Here is an 18,884-nt window from a genome sequence, read left to right as displayed (position 1 = left end):
TCAAATCCATGATTTCTCAGATTTCTACTAGGGTTGCACAGAATGAATCCGCAACTCAGGTTTTACAGAACTCTATGGCAGTTTGGTCCGGTTCTGTTACCTCAGGGCCCCCCTCTGGAAGTTCCCATAACTGTGCTCCTGCACAGATTATGCAGGATGACATGGATACCGACTCTGACACGGCAGACGGTGATGGGGATGTGCTCAGGGGGGCCGCATCTCTTGCTAAAGGGGTGCAGTTGATGATAGAGGCTATAAGGGATGTGTTGAATATTGCAGATACAACACCTGAGCAGGTTGAGGATGCTTACTTCCCTGACAATAAGAAAGCCTCGCTAACCTTCCCTGTGTCCAAAGAATTGAATGCCATATTTCAGAAAGCATGGGAAAACCCGGAGAAAAAAATCCAGATCCCTAGAAGGGTTCTGGTTGCTTTTCCCTTCCCTGAGGAGGATAGGAAAAAATGGGAAAACCCACCCATAGTGTACACGTCTGTATCCAGACTCTCTTAAAAGGTGGATTTACCTGTTCCAGGATCTACCGCCTTAAAAGAGCCGGCTGATAGCAAAATTGATACTACGCTCAAATCCATATACACGGCTTCAGGGGCGATACTACGGCCTACTATTGCCTGTGCATGGATTTCCAAAGCTATAGTAAAGTGGTCAGGCACATTACTTGAGGATTTGGATACTATGGATAAAAGTGACGTTGAATTGTTTTTACGTAACATTCAGGATTCTGCAGGATTTATGGTGAAATCCATGAAGGACCTGGGTTCAATGGCTGCAGGAATTTCTTCCATGTCTGTCTCAGCTTTTCGAGGACTGTGGCTGCGCCAGTGGTCTGCCGACGCGAAATCCAGGAGAGGTGTGGAGACCCTACCTTACACAGGTCAGGCTCTCTTTGGGGAAACGTTGGATGTGTGGATCTCCACGGCTACAGTGGGTAAGTCACCTTTTCTTCCCTCAGCTGCACCTGCTGCAAAGAAACCGTTTCCTTCAGCGGCATCACAGTCCTTTCATGTTATTAAAACAAGAAAGGCCAAACCGTCCAACACCTTCTTTAGAGGAGGTCGGCCAAAATCCAAGAAACCTGCTGCTGCAGGTTCCCAGGAACAGAAACCTGCTTCTGGTACTCCAAAGTCCTCAGCATGATGGTGGACAGCGCGGCTTGGAGGTAGGGCCGGTGGGGGCGGGACTCAGACATTTCAGTCACGTCTGGGTGTCGTCCGGCCTGGTTCCCTGGGTACTAGATATTGTGTCCCAGGGGTTACCGGCTGGAATTTCAAGATCTCCCTCCTCACCGATTCTTCAAACCAGGCTTGCCAGCTTTGCCGGCAGACAGGGCTATCCTACAGGGAGCCATCCAGAAGCTGGTGGAGGCACAGGTTATCATACCAGTTCCTCCCCAGATGCAAAACAAAGGTAACTATTCGAAACCTTTTCGTGGTACCGAAACCGGATGGTTCGGTCAGGCCCATTCTGAACTTAAAATCACTAAACCCCTTTCTGAGGGAGTTCAAGCCGCATCAAGCTTATCTCCTATTTGCTCTGTTGGACTGTCATTTTCAGTTCCAGGCCCTGCCATTCGGCCTCTCCACAGCACCGAGGGTATTCACCAAGGTGATGGCGGAAATTATGGTTCTCCTCCGCAGACAAGGGGTGAACATAATTCCATATCTGGACGATCTACTGATAAAGGCATCGTCCAAGGAGAAGCTGTAACGGTCCATAGCTCTCACGACCCAACTTCTCAGGGAACATGGTTGGATCCTGAATCTTCCGAAATCACATTTGGAACCAACCAGGAGGTTGTCTTTTCTGGGAATGATCCTCGACACGGAGGTGCAGAGTTTGTTTCTTCCAGAGGAGAAAGCGTTGGTGATATAAACAATGGTCCGGGATGTTCTGAAGCCAGCCCGGGTGTTGGTTCATTAGTGCATTCGCCTTGTGGGGAAGATGGTGGCCTCTTATGAGGCACTGCAGTACGGGATCTCCTGGACAAGTGGTCGGGATCCCATCTACGCATGCACCAGAGAATACGTCTATCGCCAAAGGCCAGGATTTCACTCCTCTGGTGGCTGCAATTACCTCACCTTCTGGAGGGCCGCAGGTTTGAGATTCAGGACTGGAGCCTTCTAACCATGGATGCAAGTCTCCAGGGCTGGGGCGCAGTCGCTCAAGGGGAAACCTTCCAAGGAAGGTGGTCAAGTCTGGAAGCCAGCCTGCTGATAAACATTCTTTATCTTCTGAGAAATCGGGCCAGTCAAGTGCAGTCGGACAATGTAACGACAGTGGTTTACATAAACCGACAAGGCGGAATGAAGAGCAGAACTGCAATGTCAGAGGTAACAAGAATCATCCTCTGGGTAGAAAAACAGCAATCTTCATTCCGGGAGTAGATCTTCATTCCGGGAGTAGACAACTGGGAAGCGGACTTCCTCAGCAGACACGATCTCCATCCAAGGGAGTGGGGTCTCCATCCGGAAGTGTTCAAGGAGGTGACAGATCGTTGGGGCGTACCCCAGATCGACATGATGGCCTCTCGTCTCAACAAGAAGCTTCAGCGGTATTGTTCCAGGTCGAGGGACCCGCAGGCAGTGGCGGTGAACGCCCTAGTGACTCTGTGGGTGTTCCAGTCGGTGTACGTGTTTCCTCCACTTCCACTCATTCCAAGAGTTCTAAAACTCATAAGGAGAACAAGAGTTCAGGCGATCCTCATTGCTCCGAACTGGCCAAGAAGGGCTTAGTACACGGATCTACTGGATCTACTGCTAGAAGAGCCATGGCCTCTTCCCCTACGGGAGGACCTTCTGCAGCAGGGGCCGTTCACCTATCAAGACTTACTGCGGCTACAATTGACGGCATGGAGGATGAACACCAGATACTAGCTCGGGAGGGCATTCCGAACAAGGTTATTCCTACCCTGATACAGGCTAAGAAAGGGGTAACGTCTAAACATTACCATTGTATTTGGAAAAAATATGTATCTTGGTGTGAGTCCAAGAAGCTTCCTGCGGTGGAGTTTCAACTGGGATGTTTTCTCCTCTTCCTGCAAGCAGGGGTGGATATGGGCCTGAGGTTAGGTTCCATAAAGGTCCAAATTTCGGCTCTATCCATTTTCTTTTAGAAACAGTTGGCTGCCCTCCCTGAGGTTCAGACTTTTTTTAAAGGGAGTTCTGCACATCCAACCTCCCTTTGTACTTGGGATCTTAACGTGGTGTTGCAGTTCCTCCAGTCGGACTGGTTTGAGCCTCTACAGGAGGTCGAGGTCAAGTTTCTCACGTGGAAGGCTGTCACTTTGTTGGCCTTAGCTTCTGCTAGACGAGTGTCGGACTTGGGGGCTTTGTCATGTAAAAGCCCATACTTGATCTTCAATGAGGATAGAGCTGAGCTTCGAACACGTCAGCAGTTTCTTCCAAAGGTTGTGTCGGCATTTCATATCAACCAACCTATTGTGGTGCCAGTTGCGACTGACTCCTCAATTTCCTCAAGGTTCTTAGATGATGTAAGGGCTCTAAGGATCTATGTGAGGAGGACTGCTCATCACAGAAAGTCGGACTCTCTGTTTGTCCTGTATGATCCCAAGAAGATTGGGTGTCCTGCTTCTAAGCAGACGATCTCTCGCTGGATCAGGTTCACTATCCAGCATGCGTATTCTACGGCAGGCTTGCCGTGTCCTACATCTGTTAAGGCCCACTCTACTCATAAGGTGGGTTCTTCCTGGGCGGCTGCCCGGGGTGTCTCGGCATTACAACTCTGCCGAGCGGCTACTTGGTCGGGGTCGAACACGTTCGCAAAGTTCTACAAGTTCAATACTTTGGCCTCTGAGGACCTAAAGTTTGGTCAATTGGTTCTGCAGGAACCTCCGCGATCTTCCTCCCATTCTGGGAGCTTTGGTATATCCCCATGGTACTAATGTGGACCCCAGCATCCTCTAGGACATAAGAGAAAATAAGATTTTTATTACCTACCGGTAAATACTTTTCTCGTAGTCCGTAGAGGATGCTGGGCGCCCGCCCAGCGCTTCGTTATCCTGCAGTCGTTATCTGGTTCAGTACAACTTTGTTTTAGTTGAGTACTGCATTGTTACTTGTTAAGTAATGTTTCAGCTGTTGCTGAGTTTCAAGCTAGTTAGCTTGGTTTGCCTTGTATGTGTGAGCTGGTATGAATCTCGTCACTATCTGTGTATAATTCTTCTCTCGAAGATGTCCGTCTCTTCGGGCACAGTTGCTAGACTGAGTCTGGTAGGAGGGGCATAGATGGAGGAGCCAGCCCACACTCTCAAACTCTTAAAGTGCCAATGGCTCCTAGTGGACCCGTCTATACCCCCATGGTACTAATGTGGACCCCAGCATCCTCTACGACTACGAGAAAAGGATTTACCCGTAGGATAATTAAAATCCTATTTTTACCATTTCCCCTACATTTTCCCCATTTAATTTGTAGGTTGCATGTTTATTCTTAGTCCCAAAGTGCATAACTTTACATTTTTCCACATTAAACCTCATATTACATTTCGCTGTCCAAACTTTCAGTTTAAATAAGTTTGCAGGAGATACTAAAATATGTAGGGTAATCAATTCAAATGTGGATGTTGAGTCTCTTCAGAACAACTTATTTAAACTGGAAGTTTGGGAAGCGAAATGTAATATGAGGTTTAATGTGGAAAAATGTAAAGTTATGCACTTTGGGACTAAGAATAAACATGCAAGTTCATTGGGGAGAAATCAGAAAGAAATGCTTACTTACAGTACACACCATATTGCATTGCCTGATTGGTTGAGGTCCGTGATGGATCCCCCATTAGGAGAGTGGCATACTGCATGAGGTCATTAGTATTTGTCCATGGAAGGTAAGTATAAGAGATAGTTGGGATAGTTAGGAAAACTGGAAAATGTGCTGTAAACCAAATGAACCAATTAGTCATTTGTTTTCATTTTCTACACAGAATGAGAAAACTGACAGAATTTAATTGCCCGCTATTGGTACTGTAACCGCCAGTTGTTTCTGTGCGCTCGTTTCCAGAACCACATCCCCCTATTTATTTTTGTAAGAAAATGTCCATTAACTCTTTTCTGTATCCCCAAATAATGCAACATGTTGTTTACCTCTCTTTGTAGCTGTTGGATTCAGAATGATGTTGTATTCTATGTGACAGTCGTGGCGTACTTCGTTGTCATCTTTCTTACCAACATATCCATGTTTATTGTTGTGCTCCTTCAAATCAAGTCATTGAAGTCTACTAGGATAAAGGATTGGAAGACACTCTTTCTTCATGACATCAAAAACACACTCAGCCTCGCTTTCTTACTTGGATTAACTTGGGGCTTTGCCTTCTTTGCATGGGGTCCTGTTCGAATTGCCTTTTTGTACCTTTTTGCCATTTTTAATACATTACAAGGTATTTGTGGCATTAAACCTCCTGCATCAAACACCTATGTTCTATTTCTATAGACTGTAAACTTGTGTGCTGGGCCTTTGAACCTCTTTATTAATGTCAGTTTTGCTTTATTACTGTGATTGATGACACCAAGGGGTATATTTTTTAAAGGTAGATTTTCATTGATTTTCACCTATTTAAACTCGAGGAAAACCCATCTGAATCATTGTTGTGTATCAGGCGCTAAAACACACATTTAGTAACACAAAAAGTAATATAATAAAGCATCTGTTAGTACATGTGTATTATAACCCCTGAATCAAATTGGTTCAGATTGATTTTTATAGTGTTACAAGCCGCCGGGCGGCTTGTCTCTGTGATGGGTCCCGGTTGTTGCCTGGCAACAGGGACATTGCATCTTCCAGCCACCGTGGCCAACAGTTCCCTCTAGTTGTTGTGCAACCGTGACGCTGGTCAGCGATTGCGTTCCTGGTTGCCTAGTGAATCAGGAAGTCAGGAGAATATGCTGTGATGCAGCTGCAGACTATAATTAATCACGCTGGGCAGGCTTTTCTTGTTGCTCCTATTAGTTACTCTTCCTTTTATAAGCCGGCAGCTAGCCCACCTGACTGTTGCCGGTTATAGCTTATACCCTGCGTGTAGTTTCTGTCCCAGGTTCTTGTGGATGCTCTGCCCATCCAAAGAATACTCTGCCTAGTTCCTGTGGATACTCTGCCTGTTTATACCTCACTGTGCTGTGCATTCCAATTCACAGCGCAGCTGCACCACCTGCACTGTGCCTGCATTCCATCTCAAAGTGCAACATTCACTCAGCTGAAAGCTAGTTTAGTATCTGCAGGTTAACTCATCAGGTTCCAGTACTGTATCATTTTGTATATTGCTCCAGCCAATACCCTGCGGTCTCCAGTCAATTGAGTAAGCACCTACTGCTGAATGGTAAGTCCTGGTGGCATCCTGAGTACCGGTGTGTTTCTAAAACAAGTACTAGATTTGTAGAAGGCTGGACACAAATATTTACTTTTTGGAATGATTTTAAGGAAAAATGTAAAAGTGTATACTGCAAGGCTGTACTGTCTTAAAAGATATTTGTATATTTGTTGACAATCACAGTGTCGACAGACATTATATAGACATCATTATGTCGACAGACAAAATTTCAACAACTACAATGTCAACTTGCAAAATGTTGACAAGATGTCGACATGTTCAAAATATCAACAACAGAAATGTTGACTGGTATATAATGTTGACAACCAATTTTCAGCCTAATCCCAACCTCAACGCTAACCCTACAATGTAAACAGCAAAATCGGCGGCACTCAGGTCAATGATACTTCAGTCAGACAGGCTTGTAAGCAACGTTTCAGCGTCCTTTAATGGCACTTTTGTCAAGCAGTATACATAAAGCTTGACAAAATCGCCAATAAAGGACGCTGAAACGTTGCTTACAAGCCTGTCTGACTGAAGTATCATTGACCGGAGTGCCACCGATTTTGGTGTTTATGTGGGGACGCATCAGTGCAGGACATCCGTCATGGAGGGCACCCGGTAACTTTTACTTTTATGTGAACCCGTGGAGTGCCGGATCTTTGGATTGTGTATATATATATATATATATATAGTTGGTAAGCTAAAAAAAAAAAAGCGTTGTTTATACTGTTTTTTATTTTAGTTTACACCCAATTTGTGGGGATTGGCAACATACTGAACCGCAGCTACCCCTCATATATGTCTGTACCAGACAACTCTGTTAAAGGGGAAACAGAACACTGATTTCATGTTAATTTTTATTTACACTGGGGGTCATTCCGAGTTGATCGCTCGCTAGCTACTTTTAGCAACCGTGCAAACGCATAGTCGCCGCCCACAGGGGAGTGTATTTTTGCTTTGCAAGTGTGTGAATGGATTTGCAGCCGAGCAGTGCAAAAACATTTTGTGCAGTTTCTGAGTAGGTCTGGACTTACTCAGCCGCTGCGATCACTTCAGCCTGTTCGTGTCCGGAATTGACGTCAGACACCTGCCCTGCAAACGCTTGGACATGCCTGCGTTTCGCCAACCACTACCGGAAAACGGTCAGTTGACACCCAGAAACGCCTTCTTCCTGTCAATCTCCTTGCGAACGGCCATGAGAACGGCCATGCAAATGGAATCGTCATAGAAACCATCACTGGATAACGAACCGATGTGTACTTGTACGACGCGCCTGCGCATTGTGGTGCATACGCATGCGCAGATTAGCCCTGTTCTGCCATGATTGCTCCGCTGCGAAAATCCGAAGCAAGTGATAAACTCGGAATGACCCCCTTTTTTCTTTGTCTGCTACCTCTGTGTAAACCAGGTGTATGCTTTTACAAATCAACTAATTGTCTAAATGAGAGCAATAGACTGAAAGACACTAATTCAACTCTGCCTACCCGGTGGCAACGTTACAGACCTGCCGGAAAAGTCCCACCTGTATGACCGCCATCTGTGCGAGGGCTGTATATAAAGTTTGTCTATTGATATGGAACCATGGCTGAATCATAGGCGACAGCTTTTATGTGGGCTGGCTGTAATACCACAAAAAAAAATCACAGAGATAGCAGTTTTCTCAATTAAAAATATACACATTCTCTTTCATCTTTAAGCAAAGAATTTATTTTCAAAATCAAATGTTATGTAAAAGAAATATTAATTTTGTCTATATTTTCTTCTATATTAGGCTTTTTTATTTTTGTGTTTCACTGTCTAATCAAGGACAGTGTAAGGAAACAATGGAGGATGTATCTCTGCTGTGGAAGATGCCGACTTGACAATTATTCAGGTGAGAACTTATTTCACTAGGGTAATAAATTGCTGTACTAATTTAGAACATTCTAATTGCAACATTAATAGAAATCATGTTTTATATGTAACGATGCAAAAACCTTTATCTGCTGCTTTGTGACACATCAGTGTGGAAAGTCTATTTCTGGATGACAGATGTTCCCGGCTCATGACTGAGCTGGTTGTGTCCGCATTCGAAACACTTCTGAGATTTGTGATAGTATTGCCAAAGTGCAGTGTCAATTGGAAAGTGTTGGCTGTTGGGCTAGTGCTTTCTCATTTCCTGGATAAAGGATGAAAATGTCATTGTACAAATGATGACAAGTCTGGCAAAAAGAAGGGCAAAGAATACATTTGGTATTCAGAAAAAAAAAAAGCTGAAGCTGCGATCAACATCAATTTCCTAAATCAGAGAGTCCCAACTTTGGTGGTCATTCCGAGTTGTTCGCTCGTTGCCGATTTTCGCTATATTGCGATTAGTCGCTTAATGCACATGCGCAAGGTTCGCAGAGCGCATGCGCTTAGTTATTTTACATATAAGTTAGGTATTTTACTCACGGCATAACGAGGAATTGTCATCGTTCTGGTGATCGTACTGTGATTGACAGGAAGTGGGTGTTTCTGGGCGGAAACTGGCCGTTTTCTGTGCGTGTGCGAAAAAACGCTGGCGTTTCTGGGAAAAACGCGGGAGTGTCTGAAGAAACGGGGGAGTGTCTGGGCGAACGCTGGGTGTGTTTGTGACGTCAAACCAGGAACGAAACTGACTGAACTGATCGCAGTGTAGGAGTAAGTCTGGAGCTACTCAGAAACTGCTAAGAAATTTCTATTCGCAATTCTGCGAATCTTTTGTTCGCAATTCTGCTAAGTTAAGATACACTCCCAGAGGGCGGCGGCCTAGCGTGTGCAATGCTGCTAAAAGCAGCTAGCGAGCGAACAACTCGGAATGAGGGCCTTTGGTCCTCAAGGCATCCTAACCCTAACGGTCCACTTTTAAGGATAACCATACTTGGGCACAGATGACCTTATTATGAACTCAGTCCATTTGATTTAACTATCTGTCTTCAGCCATCCTTAAAAACTAGATCGTTACGGTGCCTTGAGGACCGAGTTTGGGACCCACCTTCCTAAGTAATACATTAACAATAACAGTAAATAATTACAAAATGGAAAATATATTTTTCTGGCTCTCTAGTATTGGAGATGTAATTGTACACCACTATTGTTATTACATACTGTATATGTTATTCTAACGGCACCAATGGGCCTAATTTGGAATCACACACAAGTTCTAAAAACTCCTGTGGTGCATGCATTAGACAGAGGGGGTGATTCAGACCTGATCGTAGATGTGCTAAAATTAGCACATCTACAATCAGTTTCTCAGACATGTGTGGGCATGCCCCGCACAGGGCTAGTCCGCCCCGAATGTCAAGCCCTACCCCCCGCACTGGTGCGAAAGCATCGCACGGCGGTGATGCTTTCGCACCCGCCAAGTAGCTCGCTACCTGCGCAACCTAGCTGCGCTGGCTGGAGGCTACCAGCCATGTGTTGGGTTGCAGCGGCTGCGTGTGACATCACGCAGCTGCCGTGGCCCGCTTCTAAAACAGTCCGGACACACCTGCGTTGTCCAGTCCGCGCCCCACCAACGGCGTTGGCATGACCACTCCCGCCCCGCGACTGCAGCAGAGGCGATCGCAGCAGTGAGTTTTCGCATCTCACTGGGTGCGCATGCGCACTGGACATAGGGCATCAGGCCCTGAGGGAACCTCCTCCTCTTCTAATGTCAGTGTGTTCGAATAATACATTGTTAGTCTATTACACAGTCATGTGAGAACATGATGAACAGACCATATGTTCTCTATAATGGTTGACTAAGCCTCTGTGGTGGCTGTCCACACCCCTTAAGCATGGGCCCTTACCATTACCTTCCACCTATGGGCCCTTCATACCCCAGTATGAAACTGGATATGCCAGTTTAAAATGTATATAGATAAAAAAAAGAATGTAAGTAAAAAAGCACTGGGCATTCCTAATGCATAATGCATCCACAAGTTGAGGCTGTAAGTCAGGGGTGGCGAATCTTTTTTCTACCAAGGGCCATTTGGATATTTATAAAATCCTTCGGGGGCCATACAAAAATGATCAACTTAAAAATTAGCCTGCCCCCAGTACATATGCCCCTATTAGATATGACCCCTAGAAGCACCGCTTACACACACACCTTAAAAGAAAGAAAAAACACAATACTCACCAGCCACGCTCCTGATTCCGGACCCTTGCCCTCTGCCTGGCTGCCCGCTCCTCAGAACTACGGGAGAGACGTCATGACATCTCTCCCATAACACCGCACAGCAGCACACGCACACTGCCAGAGCCGGAAGCCGGAGCTCAGGAGTGAGCCGGGCACCCGCTAGTAACAAAATCTCAGTGGGCGCCCGGCATCTACCTTGGTTAGGTGAGCCTGGGAGGGCCAGATCAAGTGGCTTTGCAGGCCTTATACGGCCCGCGGGCCTGAGGTTCCCCGCTCCTGCTGTAAGATGTACTAGGTTGTGGAAGCTGCATTGCACAAAGACCTTATTGCACAATAATGACCTGCATTTCACATTTGTATAGACACACTACATCATTGCACAGAGACATCCAGCGTTGGACTGGGGCATGTAGGGCCCACCGGGGGAATGCCGTGATAGGGGCCCGTACATAGGTGTGTGGCCAGCCTCCAGAGGAGTTGCAGAGTCTTGAAATGCAACATAGTCTTGTGCAGTATAATGCAACGTGTCTATGATGAATAACACAAGTGTACAGTCTGGAACCTGATCCCTAGAGGAGGGGGTGGACACTCAGACAGTGGGGCCCACTGAAGGTTTCCCCTGTACCCCTCCTACCCTGGAGTCATCCTCAACTGCATGAAGAAACTATGTAAAAAGATCCACAGGGCTGTTCCTCTCATGAGGCAAGGTGCAGGGGCGGTTCTAGACCTTGTGGTGCCCAGGGAAAAAGTTTCCTTTGGCGCCCCCCTCCTGATAGGCAAAATAGGGTTGGTGCACGCAGCAAAAAAATAGGGGCGTGGCTTCATAGTAAAGATTCACACCGCACAGTAGTGTCCGTCAGTCACATTACACCACACAGTAGTGTCCGTCAGTCACATTACACCACACAGTAGTGTCCGTCAGTTACATTACACCACACAGTAGTGTCTGTCAGTCACATTACACCACACAGTAGTGTCTGTCAGTCACATTACACCACACAGTAGTGTCCGTCAGTCACATTACACCACACAGTAGTGTCCATCAGTCACATTACACCACACAGTAGTGTCCGTCAGTCACATGACACCACACAGTAGTGTCTGTCAGTCACATTACACCACACAGTAGTGTCTGTCAGTCACATTACACCACACAGTAGTACCCCTTATACCATATTAGAGCCCCTTACACACATTACACCACAGTAGAGCAGAACCCTTATATGCCAGGTGCCCCCTATGCAATGCCCTCATTAGTAGTGCCCCCAGTGGTAATGCCCCCAGTGGTAATGCCCCCGTGTAGTATTGCCCCCTTAGATATGCCCACTGTAGTTATGCCCCCTGTAGATATGCTCTCAGTAGATATGCCCCCTGTAGATATGCTCTCAGTAGTTATGCCCCCCTGTAGATATGACCCCTGTAGTTATGCCCCCTATAGTTGTGCCCCCCAGTAGATTTGCCCCAGTAAGATTTGCCCCCAGTAGATGTGCCCCCCTGTAAATGTGCCCCCTATAGATTTGCCCCCAGTAGTTATGCCCCCTAGTAGCGCTGCTTACACACACACACACAATAAAAAAAAACAATACTCACCAGCCCTGCTCCTGCTTTCCAACCGCTGCTGCCCTCCGTCTCTGCCCCCCCTTCCCCTCGGATCTATGGCAGAAACGTCATGACGTCTCTCCCATAGCACCGCACAGACACTAGGGGGTATATTTACTAACATTCGTAATTTTCGGAAAAAGGTCAAAGTTCAATCACGAATGACATCGAAAGTGTAAAACTGCAACTTTTTGAATTTATTACGCCTAATTTACTAAGCTGTCGTATTCGGATTTTTCATTTGTTCCGATGTCGATGTCATTCGTGTTTTTTTCCGGGTTTTCTACGGCAGTGATTAGCTAAACACTGCCGACTTTATCACAATGAATCTCGGCCGGATCTGTGTGATCCGTGCTGGGGTTCATTTTTTTTTTTTTTTTTTTAAATAAACACTGTAAAACGGAGAAAAAAAATGCGTGGGATCCCCCCTCCTAAGCATAACCAGCCTCGGGCTCTTTGAGCCGACCCTGGTTGCAGAAATATGGGGGAAAAAATGACAGGGGTTCCCCCATATTTAAGCAACCAGCATCGGGCTCTGCGCCTGGTCCTGGTTCCAAAAATACGGGGGACAAAAAGAGTAGGGGTCCCCCGTATTTCTAAAACCAGCACCGGGCTCCACTAGCTGGACAGATAATGCCACAGCCGGGGGTCACTTTTATATAGTGCCCTGCGGCCGTGGCATCAAAAATCCAACTAGTCACCCCTGGCCGGGGTACCCTGGGGGAGTGGGGACCCCTTCAATCAAGGGGTCCCCCCCCCAGCCACCCAAGGGCCAGGGGTGAAGCCCGAGGCTGTCCCCCCCATCCAAATGGCTGCGGATGGGGGGCTGATAGCCTTTTGTGAAAATGAAAAGATATTGTTTTTAGTAGCAGTACTACAAGGCCCAGCAAGCCTCCCCCGCATGCTGGTACTTGGAGAACCACAAGTACCAGCATGCGGCGGAAAAACGGGCCCGCTGGTACCTGTAGTACTACTACTAAAAAAATACCCAAAAAAAGACAAGACACACACACCTTGAAAGTAAAGATTTATTACATACATCCACACAAACATACATACATACTTACCTTATGTTCACACGAGGGTCGGTCCTCTTCTCCAGTAGAATCCATGGGGTACCTGTTGAATAAATTCTACTCACCAGATCCAGGGTCCCAGGCTCCTCGGAGAATCCTTTTGTAATCCACGTACTTGATTAAAAAAAAAAACGGACACCCGAGCCATGCACTGAAAGGGGACCCATGTTTGCACATGGGCCCCCTTTCCCCGAATGCCAGAAACCCACTCTGACTGATGTCTAAGTGGGTTTCTTCAGCCAATCAGGGAGCGCCACGTTGTAGCACCCTCCTGATCGGCTGTGTGCTCCTGTACTGACTGACAGGTAGCACGCGGCAGTGTTACAATGGAGCGCCTATGCGCTCCATTGTAACCAATGGTGGGAACTTTCTGCCCTGCGGTTGACCGAAAGTGACCTCACCGCTGAGCAGAAAGTTCCCACCATTGGTTACAATGGAGCGCATAGGCGCTACATTGTAACACTGCCGCGTGCTGCCTGTCAGTCAGTACAGGAGCACACAGCCGATCAGGAGGGTGCTACAACGTGGCGCTCCCTGATTGGCTGAAGAAACCCACTTAGACATCAGTCAGAGTGGGTTTCTGGCATTCGGGGAAAGGGGGCCCATGTGCAAACATGGGTCCCCTTTCAGTGCGTGGCTCGGGTGTCCGTTTTTTTTTTTTAATCAAGTACGTGGATTACAAAAGGATTCTCCGAGGAGCCTGGGACCCTGGATCTGGTGAGTAGAATTTATTCAACAGGTACCCCATGGATTCTACTGGAGAAGAGGACCGACCCTCGTGTGAACATAAGGTAAGTATGTATGTATGTTTGTGTGGATGTATGTAATAAATCTTTACTTTCAAGGTGTGTGTGTCTTGTCTTTTTTTGGGTATTTTTTCAGTAGTAGTACTACAGGTACCAGCGGGCCCGTTTTTCCGCCGCATGCTGGTACTTGTGGTTCTCCAAGTACCAGCATGCGGGGGAGGCTTGCTGGGCCTTGTAGTACTGCTACTAAAAACAATATCTTTTCATTTTCACAAAAGGCTATCAGCCCCCCATCCGCAGCCAATTGGATGGGGGGGACAGCCTCGGGCTTCACCCCTGGCCCTTGGGTGGCTGGAGGGGGGGGACCCCTTGATTGAAGGGGTCCCCACTCCCCCAGGGTACCCCGGCCAGGGGTGACTAGTTGGATTTTTGATGCCACGGCCGCAGGGCACTATATAAAAGTGACCCCCGGCTGTGGCATTATCTGTCCAGCTAGTGGAGCCCGGTGCTGGTTTTAAAAATACGGGGGACCCCTACTCTTTTTGTCCCCCGTATTTTTGGAACCAGGACCAGGCGCAGAGCCCGATGCTGGTTGCTTAAATATGGGGGAACCCCTGTCAATTTTTCCCCCATATTTCTGCAACCAGGATCGGCTCAAAGAGCCCGAGGCTGGTTATGCTTAGGAGGGGGGACCCCACGCAATTTTTTTTAAGAAAATAACCACTTTCCCACCCCTTCCCACTGATATACATGCACGGATCTCATGGATCCCTGCATGCCTATACAATCACGGATTAAAAAAGCAGGTCTGTTTTTTTTTTAGCACTTTTTTACGAGTTGTAATTTTTCACGGCAGTGTTTTTTTTTTTGTTTGCTTTGCACTTCTTAGTAAATTACAGAGATTCATAGTTAAACAGCTGCGTTTTGACCGATGGTGTATTCATTCGTAATTTTTTTGTGGGACTTCCAAAAAATGACGAATGCCGTCATCACTGCCGTGATTATTGCTTAGTAAATTACCGAGATGACACTTTGATGAAAAAACGGCATCTCGGTCAAAATCGGGACCTTAGTAAATATACCCCTAGGGGTCAATTAGGACCTCTAGCGTCTGACAGTGGCACCAGCAGGTGGGCGGTGGGTGCCTGTGGGGTGACTTCGTCCGAGCCCGCAGGCCACAGCACCCCGGGCACCCACCCGACTTGCCTGTGCCTAGATCCACTCCTGGCAAGGTGATAGCATTGTCTCCAGATTTTTTGTCTTTCTCTTAGTGATAGAAAAGAGGTTCTCAACTGGCATCCAGGCCTGCAACCTGTTCCTGTGTTGCCAGTGACTGATGCATAAGTGGGGCATCAACAGTGAAGGCATATCCTCCACTTAGAGGATAGGATAGATACAATAAAGTGCGCCAAGAATGGCTGCTCCTTGATCCCAAATGGAAAAGAAGTGTCACCTTACACTTGAGAAATTTCATATAATCACAATTCACCAAATGGGTCCATGGGCGCTCAAAAGTAAAAACAAATAAAACACATATAGTGTAACATACTCATAACATGTTAAAAATGTAACTAAATATATTGGATAAGTCTTGTACCCAAACCAAAGGTCTACTTTTGGGGAGTAGACAGCAGCGTGTGGTAGGGAATCAGTGCACTTAGAAGGATTGACAGCACTTGCAGCTTCTCCAATCAGGTCTTCCTTCCATATGGATTGGTCTACCAACAAGTAGACTAAACAGCAAGTTTAGATGGTAACAACCAGATGTCCCTGGAACCAGCCATCTATCCAAATGATGGTCCTTCGAACGTCCCTCCTGTTGAAAAGCCCTCTTTCCAACGTTTCAACACACACATGTGTCTTTTTATTTATTTATTATTTCTGCTGTGGGGTACACTGGGCTCCACAAGGAATAACATCGGGGTGTAGAGTAGGATCTTGAGCCGAGGCACCAACAGGCTCAAAGCTTTAGACTGTTTCCAAGATGCACAGCTCCGCCTCCTCTATAACCCCGCCTCCATGCCAGTGAGCTCAGTTTGTAGTTGGTGCCTGCAGTAGCAGGTCACTTAACAGGAGGCTGCTTCAGGCAGCCTATTCTTAGCTTTAACTTTAAAGAAGAGGATTTTACAAGGGCTGCAGCAGGCTGTGTCTGATAGACGTCTCTGCTGCAGCTCTATCACCCCCAGTGGCGCTGTATACTCCCACTGATGTTCCACTAGCCACCAGGGTGATTCTGTATGGGCACAGGTCAGGGGGGACATTGTACCATTACCCCCCCGCTTCCTTTACTGCCCGCACGCCCGGTGGGGATGCCAGCAGGGGGATCAGGTCGGACCTGAGGCCCCTCCCCCCGGCCCCAGGGCGCCATTTATGCAATGTTCCCATCCTGGAGCTGCTTCCTTCTCCCTCACTCCTGGTCAGCAGCCATTACAGATAGAGCCTTGCTGTTCCTGGGATTGCTGGGGCAAATCCTCCTCTGTGGAACCGCCTGACTGCCAGTGCTGTGCTTCCTGCAGGACACTTGAGTATTCTACCTGTCACTGCGACTGTGTTAGTTAAGAAAGAGTGCATACTGTCAGGGTTGTGTGGTACAAACACCCTGTGATATACGCCTACTGCGTTTGTTATATCTATTGTTATCACATATAGCCATACTGAGTATTACTTTGTATTGCTAGTCCAGTGCAGTTTATGGTACATAATTTCTGCATGGTACGTTTGTGACTATATACATGTGTGTGCATGTAGCTGCTGCGTGGTTGCCTTATTGCAGGGTATTTCACTCAGCGTGCTATTCCTATATTACTATACCTGTGGGGGCCAAGTGTTTCAGGTTTTCTCTGATGATAATATAGGATTGTTTCACAAGATATGCTACTGGAGTATTTTTTACTTGTGAATTATAGTCACTATATGTTCTATTCCTGTTGAACCCTCGGTCTGTGCCAGCTTCGGCCCTTTCTCTGAGAGTTCTTATTAGGTATAGTGCTGCTACAAAAATAAAAAAAAATTTGTACTGGGTTGCTCATTACTGTGCGCATTGTTATGTCTGCTACACGTGGCAACGACGTTGGGGCCTCTCCCACACTGCGTGGTAGTGAGGCCACTGATGGAATGGAGGATAATTTAGCAGCTGAGAGTTCAGGTTCAGGGGCTTCCTTGCCCCCCAGTGGGTCTGTAGCACTAGGGGCATCACAAGAACCACCTTTGGCAACATTTTCCAGATTGTTAAACACGTTTGTAATTAAATTGACACCCCATGTGGGTCCACCTGTGCCGCTGCCACAGATTATGGTCCCTCTGTGAACCCACCATGGGCGGATCAGCTTTCCATTCAGTTACAGCATTTGAACCGATCCATGTCCAAATCTAAGGGTCACTATCGCCCGCATAAGACTAATTCATCTTCTAAAAGGGCCATTACCTCCTCCCGATCCGCGGCCTTAATTCACACGTCCTCCGAGGAGGACAGTGCTTATACTGACCCCTCGGACACTGACGCTGATGTTTCAGATGGGGAGGGGAAATCGTCCGTGGATGTCTCGGATTTGATTGAGGCGATATAGCTCATTCTTCAGGTGGCTGATGATTCTGAGCCTGAGACTGTCTCCAAGAAACCTGATAGGTTTAAGCGTAAGAAGGTGGTTAAGCAGGTTCTACCCTTCTCTAAACACCTGATTGACATACGTCAGGAATCCTGGAAAAATCCGGGGACAAAGTTTACACCGAATAAGAGACTGTTGGCTCGCTATCCTCTCTCTGCGGAGGTGTGTAAAAATTGGGAAACTCCTCCGCCTGTAGATTCTCATGTGGCACGTATGGTTGTTTCCTCTGCCCTGCTAGTAACTACCATCACCTCTCTGAAGGAACCGATGTATGGGTGGAGGGCTGTTTAAAAGCGATTTATACCCTTTCTGGGGCTGTACAAAGGCCAACTATTGCAGCGACTTGGGCTGCTGAAGCTGTTGAAGCGTGGGCTCAGGAACTCGAGGCGGAACTGCCTACTGATGCATCTGAGCATGCTCGACAATGTCTCTCATATATTGCTACGGCTTCTCTGTACCTTAAGGAGGCGGCCTCCGATGCCAAGTGCTCACGGCCAAGGCTGCTACTGCGTCCGTTTTGGCCAGACGTATCCTTTGGTTGATATCCTGGTCGGTGGATTTGGATTCCAGAAAAATCCTGGAGGTACTTCCTTTCAAGGGAGACATTCTCTTTGGAGAAGACTTCAATAAGATTGTGGCTGATCTGGCTACTGCTAAAACAGCTTCCCTACCTAGTACGGCTCCTCAACACAGAAGGCTAAAAAAGTACTTTCCCTTGGCCCTTTCGTACTCCAGGTAAAGCAAAAGGTCAGGCGTACCCAAAGCAAGCCCGTACTTCCAGGCCTGCTAAGCCCAGACCGAAGCGTGCTTGGGCTGCCCGTTAGCCAGCTTCAAAAACTGATAATTCGACCGCATGACGGGTCGGGCCTCCTCTGGGGGATCACAGGGTGGGGGGCCGACTTCTAGGTTTTACCCAGGAATGGTTGAAGACCACTTCGGATACCTGGGTGAGGGAAGTCACTGCTCGAGGTTACGCCATACCCTTCAAGAATCGCCCCTCCCCCCCTCATTGATTTTGCTTAACAGATGTGCCTCTGGATCCGGCAAAAGCAAACACGTTGCACTCGGTGGTACATTCCCTCCTGTCCACAGGAGTGGTGGTACAGGTGCCTCTGACTCAGAGGGGCAAGGGGTTCTATTCACCGCCGTTTCTAGTCCCGAAACCGAACGGGTCCTCGTGGGTCATTCTCAATCTGAAGTCCTTGAACAAGCATGTGCGAATTTCCAAGTTCCGTATGGAAACGCTGCGCTCTATTGTTCTGGCCATGGAGCCTGGGGACTGTATGGACTCCCTGGACATACAGGATGCATACCTACATATTCCTATTGTGGAATCTCATCAGCAGTACCTGCAGTTTGCAGTGGGCAACCTTCATTACCAATTTTGGGCGTAACC

General features: G+C 47.3%; 1 protein-coding gene across 1 annotated transcript in view; it reads left to right on the top strand.

Annotated features, from left to right (window-relative positions):
* ADGRG4 (adhesion G protein-coupled receptor G4) overlaps positions 1-18,884 on the top strand; it is a 102,815-nt gene that overhangs the window by 62,780 nt on the left and 21,151 nt on the right. Inside the window, exons 15-16 of the mRNA XM_063938553.1 lie at positions 5,126-5,406; positions 8,108-8,209. Of these exons, the coding sequence (XP_063794623.1) occupies positions 5,126-5,406; positions 8,108-8,209 (383 nt within the window). The remainder of the gene's footprint in view (positions 1-5,125; positions 5,407-8,107; positions 8,210-18,884) is intronic.

The sequence above is a fragment of the Pseudophryne corroboree genome, chromosome 8, assembly GCF_028390025.1.
Source record: "Pseudophryne corroboree isolate aPseCor3 chromosome 8, aPseCor3.hap2, whole genome shotgun sequence".
In the NCBI taxonomy this organism is placed as follows: Eukaryota; Metazoa; Chordata; class Amphibia; order Anura; family Myobatrachidae; genus Pseudophryne; species Pseudophryne corroboree.
The sequence above is the reverse complement of the archived record's forward strand: the minus strand, read 5'-3'. Positions and strand labels throughout refer to the sequence as shown.